This window comes from Vanellus vanellus, assembly GCF_965231255.1.
Source record: "Vanellus vanellus genome assembly, chromosome: 2".
Classification (NCBI taxonomy): Eukaryota; Metazoa; Chordata; class Aves; order Charadriiformes; family Charadriidae; genus Vanellus; species Vanellus vanellus.
In genome coordinates, this window is record NC_138906.1 from 78,841,839 (window position 1) to 78,850,421 (window position 8,583).

Genomic DNA, 8,583 nt, shown 5'->3' on the forward strand with positions numbered 1-8,583 from the left:
ATGTAGCTACATATCTCCACATCCAGCATCATCCTGAACATGACCTGTAGGTTTCACTGTCATCAATGCAGCCAAGAGCCTCCCCTCATGGTGGTGTTAAGGAGCTGGAGGTGGGGTTGCTGGAGACATGTGGGAGGAAAGCAGGGTTCAGCACTGAGCCGTCTCTGGTTTGGGACCTGGTGGATGGGGAGGAAGGTCTGCAACACCTTCTGGAGGCTGGCCCTGCCACCAGCCTTGCCATACAGCTGAAGAGGGGAGGCATCATTTTGGACTTATCATTTATACAGCACTTCACCCAACTGTTTAGACAACATGACTCCAGTGGCTAAGAATGAAATAAGCTCTACGAGTGTTGTTCTCTCATTTCAGAAGAGCTCTAAACAGGAAAGGCTCATTATCATTTTTTCCAGTAGTCTTGCCAAGACAGTTTGGTGGTTTCTCTTGGGATCAAGATTATGGATATCAGGAAATGCCGCTGACACTTGATAGCAACACATTTTTTATGCCTTACTCCTTTTTACCACAGTGTTGTGCTCTCTTTGGGAAGAAAGAAGTAAAACCTGCTCTACCCTTAGGGGGAACAACATTGGCCAAAGAAGAGAATGTTCTTGCTCGGATTGTGTTTGATCAAGTAGAGGAACAGGTGGTCAGCTCTGAACGAGTAAGTAATGCATCTGCACAACATTATTTTAGTCACCCCTGTAGCAGCAGCTGCCTCAGTGCCTTCTTCATTAACTTCCACAAAGGACTTGTGAATGGCCTTGGAGATGAACGGCCCAGGCTCCCTTGACAGCCCAGAGAAATCAGCTTGTTCAAGGATGAAGGCATTCCTCATCCCCAGAGCCTGCAGTACTGGTATGAGATCACAGCTCTCCTCCATTCTGAACCGGGGCAAGTACACCGTGGTCTTTTGCGGATACACATTCTTCATATCAGTCCATTCTGCTAATTTCTCATAGGTGACAGCATTCTCTAGCTGCAAGGACAAAACACAGGGAATCACAGTCATAAGCAACCAGATCGAAATGCTCACAGCAATATTTTCCTTCAAGGAAAGGCCTACTTTTCACAACAAAGAGAACCTGTGCCCTACAGCTATCACGTGTGAAATCAGGAAATTCAGATCCAGCCTTCTCAGAGGGTTTCTTCTCATTTGTTCAGATTGTCACCAGACACCAATACAGCATCGTGTCTCAATAATTTTGCAAGGAAGAAGTAAGTTCCCTTCACTAGCGCTACATTTTGTCCACTGAAATAGGCATTAACTCCCTTGGAAAAGCTACAAAGTGTCACTTTGGAGTAGGTTTTCTGAGTCTTTCTCTGCTCTTCTGAAGCAACCTATATACCCATTAATCTCTCTCATCTTTACACAGGGAACAGCGTTCTGCCTGTGGAAAGCAAGATAAAACCCTATAACAAAAGATACAAGCTTGGCCTCCATGGCTGGGAAGAATGTTATTTAAGTACTGGATGGACAGGCAGTTTCTCCTCCCAGGAGCAGAGACAGAAATGTTACCTGTTCAATGCCAGTAGACTCATCACAGATGTTTTCTGGCAGAAGAATGAACATGCTGAACTCTTCTCCAGCATACGGGAGCTCCAGCATTGTCACTTGCTCTTCTCGACTCCAGGATTTTCCTGTCTGACACATCATCACTACAATCCTGTGCTGTCTCTAAAATACAAAAAGTCAATCAATAGTCAGAAAAAAACAGGCAAAATAAAGCAAGTAATAAACCCCATGGGATCAACCTGCTTGAAATTTCTTGTTCATTTTCCGTGAACACTCCTCAAACCACCATATGTTTTTGCTGAGGGCACTGGCAGAGGCTCGAGCTCCGTGAAAGCCATAGAAGTTACTCTAAGGGCTTCTTGTCCTCTGCACTGTAGTTTGTGCTGCTCCTCTAACTCTTTCCTAGACGATAATGCCATCTTTCACTACAGGAAAGGCTGATGGGCCCTCGGAAATATCTCCTCTATAACTTAGCCTCTCCAAGGGGGTAGCAAAGCTTGCCTGCGCATGACTTCTCTTGCGGAGGCACTTGGGAAGAGGATGCTGCTTTCGCACTTCACAGGGTGGAGGTTCTTGACTTGGATAAATTGTGCCCCCACTCGTGGGCCAGGCAGAGACTTGCCCTGCAGACAGCAGAGCACAGGTTACGAGGACTTTCCCCACTTTCACCTTCTCCCCACAGCTCTCATCCCAACCATACCTTGTTCAGCCCGAAAGGCATTTCCCTGGTGTTTTTCTCATCAAATTTCATAGCCCATTTCCCTTTGAAGTGGATAGTGTTGACCAGAGCTAACACCGTTGTGCGATCAATAGAGCCAGGAGGGAACAGATCTCTAATTTTCCCTTTAAAACAACAAACAAAGGTGAATTATGCTTTTGCTTTGACCATTGACTGAGGATGATCCTATGACTTCCTCACTTGGAAGAACCGTCCATTTGTGGCAAGAATTGAACTGCAGTTTTAGCAGAGTCAAAGCTCCCAGGAGCTCAGGGCCATCATATGGCCCAAGCTGCTTTTACAGTGGCCACAAGTAAAATGAATCACTCCAGAGCATTTCTGAATGTTGCTACACTCAGGAAAAGGAAGAAACTCAGACACCAGGTATTGACTTTTCACATGGTCCTGATGCACGCTCCCCAGACAGCCAAGCACAGGCCTTGTTCTTACCACCGGGAATTCATCTTCTCTCTGGACTCTTCAGCAGCACTAAGGAAGCCCACTGCTTCCAGCTCCACGTGGTACAAAGCCCTTGTGGAGTCTAAATATTGCTGGAAAACAGTGAAGAGAGATGGCTCTCATGATGCTAATCGGGAAGCTACTTGACCACAGGGAAAAAGAGTCCAAGGAATGGATGCCAACCTGTAGGTCAGAGCTCTGTGTGGGGCTACTTGTTCCATTATTAATGTCCTGCATATGCACAATGACTCTTCAGAAGAGACTTTCTGAGCACAAGGAGGAGCCAAGCAACCAGTTCCTGGTATACCTTTCATGTAAGAGAGTGCCAACTCCACTCTCTTTTACTCTTGCTGTTCTTTGTGAGAGGGTGTTTTGCTTTTTCACCACGACAACCATTTCAGGAAGATAGCTGTTGGGGAGGGCAGGGCATGACCCTGTCAGCCTGGCCATCACCCATGGCCCTGGCTTCCCTCTCCTTGTGGAGCAGCCTCCCCACTGCTGCTCCCTGGTCTTGGCTGCAAGTTGGCCCTCACTTCTCATCCCACTGTGTGTGGAGCCCCATTCACTTCAAAATGCCAGCAAATGAAAAATAGCATACAAGGACTTCATCTCCCCCACTGTGCACAGCACAAATGACCAGAAAGAATGCTCTGGGATCAGGCTATTCAAGTCAGATATCAGTATATACACGTGTGTGGAGAGAGAGAGAAACGACATGGACTCTTTCCCTAGGAGCCCAGTTTGCAGCCTGGACAAACTGGATTTTTTCCCTTGGCTGGAATGATGATTTCTGTGGAAATGCTCTACACTACACTGCTCAAAGATGCAAATGTGCTGCAGTATTTTAAAAAATGTAGATGAAGGTTGTCAATTTCACCTATATCAAAGCATGAAGAAACATCATTTTGGTGAAAATTGCTACCTAGGCGTTTCAAAAGTATTTTTATCTCCTCCTCAGAAAATGCAGGCCCTTTTCCTTGACTTTGCACAAAGCCTATTTAATCTCATAAGTCTCACTCTTTATACTCTTCTCACTCTGTATTTCATCCATCTGTGAGAACTTGCTTTTCTGTCACAACAGCAGCAATACAGAAATGTGCAACTTGACATCCTTAGCAGAAGTTCAAAGTGTAGTATAGAAGTTTTTCAAAGCCACAAAACCTGTAAACAGTTGTGACTTACCTGAAGGAACTGAAAAGTCACTTCTCCAAAGAGCCTATTGGCAATGCTAAAGGAACGTGTGGCACCAGCTTTACCGAGGGCAGATAGAAGATCCTGGAAGTGAGAATGGCCTCCTCTGGCTTTTTCACACTGCGAGCAGCAGGGGAAAGCTTTCTTTAGCAAGACACTCTTCCCTGGAGTTCCACCCATGTGCCCTCAAGCTGAAATCAGTCACTCTCCCCAAATGCACCTGTGGGGCCAAGGGGCAGACAAAGACCCACAAATGCTTCTGGGCTTCCTGACCATCCAAAAGCACCAGGTCACACACTTGTCTCCATCCCCTCCTGTCATCTCCACCTTGAAAAAGGATCACCCTGTTTAAATCTGGCAACACTTCACGCAGCAAAGTAGCAGGGTCTCTTCTGCACATGCACACAGGGTTCAGAGTTTGACGAGAACAGGGCTGAACTCTGCTTTTACTGTGCTTTTGGACAAAGTGCTGCCATTTAGCAGGTAAGTCTGCCTTGTCCTGCTTTGCTTCATGCTCTACACTTCAATGTTATCACACAGTTCAGATACTATCTCACCTTTCCAGTGGTGCTATTGGTTCCTGGATTTGCTGTGCTCAGCATCTCGTGAATATGAAGGGCCTGCAATACAAATGCAATATTAAACTATGTAAGTAGATTAAATGAAGACACAATGAATGCATTGAGGTTGCACTGCAGCCTCTCGGACACCTCAGATCAGATGAGCGTGTTTGGAAAGGAGAGCTTTGAGACCGGTAGCTGACACTTCTTTCAGTTTGCTGTTTGTGAAGAACATGGCTCAGACTGCCAGAAGGCTCCTGCCTCTTTCCCATTTCCAAATGTAAGCATCTAATAGCAGTTCCTGGGAAAAGGGAAAGCAACCCACCTTTTCCTTCTCTTCGGCTGTGTTGCCTCTGGCACCCAGCTGGACCATGCTCAGGGCAGCTGAGATGCTCAGTGAGGAGAAGATATTTTCATTTCTTTTTACTTTGCTCAGCTCTTTGAAGAAGTCCAGGCAGAACTTGGTGTTTGATGCAATGAGGGAGCCCATCATGGCGTGACCAAGGCCTACAATAGTAAAACTATGTAATCCATCTCACAAACATTGCCATGGTCAGAGCATGCAGTGCAGAGAGAGTTGGAAACACAGAGGCTTTCTCAGGAAACAGCACCCCAAGCACTAACTTGCTCCTGGGAGCAGCTTTCAGACCACGCTTAAAGCTTCATAACAAAGTGCATCCCATACCCTGGCCTGAACAGCCACCTCTGGGCAAATCAACCGTTAGTCATACTCTTGCTCTTCCCCTGTCTGCTCCGGCTAGCTCCACACTCACTTTCATGCCCTCATTTTTTTTTCCTAAAGGCTGTACAATGTGTAAATATGGTCATATAGTCAACATCCTGTTTTTCTTGCAAGAACTGTTACATGGTTTAGAAGCATTGGTCAACCACAAGACACTCTGCTTCTCTGAAGTATATTGTCTAAAAACTTTTTACTTGTATATTCTGTAAAACATAAAGCACATTGTATGAAAAAAATCAACATAAAGACCAGTAAATTGGATTACCAAGTCATGGCCAAATGACAATGTGGAAAGGCCTTTCTCTACCTCCTGATTTTGAGGCAGCAAGTTCATACATGTCCCAGTACTTCCAAGATGACTTCCTACCATTTATCTCCTTTTGCCTTTTAAAGGTATTACCAAATTCCCTCCTGCTGTTAAGTGAGCTTGTTCATTCAAGCAAAGAATTTGGGTACATGCTTCCTGCATCCTGGGATTGTCATATCCATGAAAAGTGGAAGTCAGCCCTGTTGGCAGAAACACCGCAGCCTGACTTTGTGCATGGCTGCAACACACTCTGCTCCCCTCCAGCTTCTGTTTCCAGTCCTCTAACTACCCTGAGGAAAGATAAAGTTGAGAAAGCTACCTTCTCCTGGGAACAGCTGACTCTTGCAGCTTCTTCACTGATGGAGGGCGGTGTTCTGCCCAGTCTTAAAATGAAACTGAGTGCTGTGTGGTCTGGGTCCCTGCCTACCTTATTTCTGAAGAAGGAGTATGCCCTGCGAAATTAAGGGCCAACAGACAGAGTACCAGGAGAACGGCTTTTCATGTCCCACAGCAAACTGGGAGACGTGATTCAGTCTTTTCTGGTTTTCACCCTCTGAAATGAGTAGTGAAAGAAGGAAATACAGGGTTTTCCTCACCCAGAGAGGAGGCATCTTGTTGATGCTGCTGCATCTCATTAGTTGCTCTGCCACATCATCTCAAAGACATGCCAAGCATCTGCAGAAAGCATACAGTAACAGCAAAAGCGAAACAGAAACAAATCTGAAAATAAGACCCTGATACGCAGCGTTCAGAGAGGAACCTCTCCCTGAAGTACTCGTGCATCTGATAACCTCAGCCTCATGGGGAGCTCTGACTTTCCTGCAGCAGATGATAGAGCTGGGCCCCTAACAACAACACAACCTTCCCAGAGAGATGCAGTGATCCTGACTGTGCCCAAGCAGCTTCTCTGCCTGAGGGCTACGCTTAGCTGGGGCTGCCTCAGCATGGGCACTTTGCCTGTCTCCGGGATCTCAGAACATTTTTCTTCCTATGTCAGCAAGAGCCAGAGAGCAGAGGGAGCACATAGAATCATAGAATCATCTAGGTTGGAAGGGACCTTTAAGGCCATCGAGTCCAACCATCAACCTAACACTGCCAAAACCACCACTAAACCATGTCCCTGAGCACGTCTGCCCATCTTTTAAATACTTCCAGGGACAGTGATTCCACCACTTCCCTGGGCTGCATGTTCCAATGTTTGATAACCATTTTGGTGAATAAATTTTTCTTAATATCCATCCTAAACCTCCCGTGGTGCAACCTGAGGCAATTTCCTGTTGCCCTATCACTTGTTACTTGGGAGAAGAGACCAACCCCCACCTTGCTACAACCTCCTTTCAGGTAGTTTGTAGAGAGCAATAAGGTCTCCCCTCAGCGTCCTTTTTTCCAGGCTAAGCAACCCCATTTCCCTCTGCCCCTCCTCATAAGACTTGCTCTGTAGACCCCTCACCAACTTCATTGCCTTTCTCTGGACATGCTCCAGCACCTCAGTGTCTTTCTTGTAGTGAGGGGCCCAAAACTGAACACAGTACTCGAGGTCGGGCCTCACCAGTGCAGAGTACTGGGGGATGATCATTTCCCCAGTCCTGCTGGCTACGCTATTTCTGATACAAGCCAGGATGCTGTTGGCCTTCTTGCCCACCTGGACACACTGCTGGCTCTTATTCAGCTGGCTGTAGACCAACACCCCCAGGTACTTTTCTGCCAGGCAGCTTTCCAGCCACTCTTCCCCAAGCCTGGAGCACTGCATGGGGTTGTTGTGACCCAAGTGCAGGACCCGGCACTTGGCCTTGTTGAATCTCATACCATTGGCCTTAGCCCATCGATCCAGCCTGCCCAAGCCACAGGGTGGCCTTCAGCAGCACATCCTATCCTGGGTTTTGAGCATCTCCTGGACTGTGGGTCAGGAGGTGGCAGGCCTAACAAGGTGCTACAGGACCTGGTCCAGAGGGAAGAAGGACCCCCAGTTACACAGCTTTGGGAACAGATCCTGGGACCAGGATGTTCCCATATGGTGAGAATTTTAGGGAACAGGCTTTTTTTGATTGACCTTATGCAGGAAAAGGGCAAGAAGAGGTGAAGTGAAGTACAACCAGCCCTGCTTAGGAGACCTCAGTATGGCTGGCACTGCTGGTCATGTGCAGGGAAAAGCACTGAGTTGGAGGAGCTCCTTCATTCACACTGGTGTTCCTTGCCCCTCCAAGGCTGGATGTGAATTTTCCCCATGACACCAAAGACAATTATACACTGCAATCGGAGCACATTCAACTGAGGTGCTCAGCTCTGAATATTTGCTGTTCTACTCCATCTATGGATCTGGTTTCCCAACCCCTCGGTCTAGCCCACATGTTTCAGCAGAACTGTGTGGGGAACTTGAGGCATAGATGGTTTTGGCTTGAAATGCGTATGGGGCTCGTGAGGCTTTTGTTAAGTTCCATGGTCATTGTCAGTCTCCACCTCTGGAGGGCTTGCAAAAACATCAAGCAAAAAAAGGCAGCAAGTTGGAGTTGCCCCTGTTTGAGGGCACAGGAGATACACCAAAGCCCACTGGATATCTTTTCCAGGATCCTTCATATTCATCATCGTTCATGAAGAAGGTAATGGGCACCACGCTGCCAAAGTACTTACTCGTCTTTTGGCCCTGGAGGCTGCTCTGCTTCATGAGCAGCAGCAGTCAGCTTTTTCACAATAATCCCCCCAGGTGCCTCGAGGCTGGTTGTGGGCCGAGCACTGGGTTTATTTTAGGCCAACGGGCACGGTGCTCAGCACTGCTCCAGGCAGAATATCGTATTTCTCACAGAAGACCAGCAGCTGACTCCACTGAGCAAAATGCAGCTAAGCTCCTGTATAGATATCACATGGTGATCGCGTTACTATAATCTGAAAGCATGATTTGGGGGACTTTCCCCTATTGAGAAAGCCTTTCCCCTCAGTGGTCGCCCCTCTACCATTTAGTAAGATAATTTCTCACTCGGCAAGCTGAGGGCTGTGGAACAGGCAGGACTGGTCATTGCTGGCCTGTGTCTGGGACTGTTTCGTGAGGACACGTTGCAGAGGAGAGAAGTGACTGGCAGCGGAGGGGGCTGTGGTGGA

The 8,583-nt window shown here is 47.3% G+C and overlaps 1 protein-coding gene across 1 annotated transcript; it reads right to left on the reverse strand.

Moving 5' to 3' along the window:
• Nucleotides 1-571: 571 nt before the first annotated feature.
• On the reverse strand, nt 572-5,521 carry LOC309686489 (leukocyte elastase inhibitor-like; the record flags this gene model as incomplete). The annotated part of the gene is made up of 8 exons (XM_082499198.1): nt 572-976; nt 1,517-1,675; nt 2,214-2,376; nt 2,685-2,782; nt 3,873-4,001; nt 4,439-4,501; nt 4,767-4,948; nt 5,491-5,521. 8 exons carry the CDS (start codon nt 5,519-5,521, stop codon nt 572-574), a joined length of 1,230 nt encoding a protein of 409 aa, XP_082355324.1.
• Nucleotides 5,522-8,583: the final 3,062 nt, after the last annotated feature.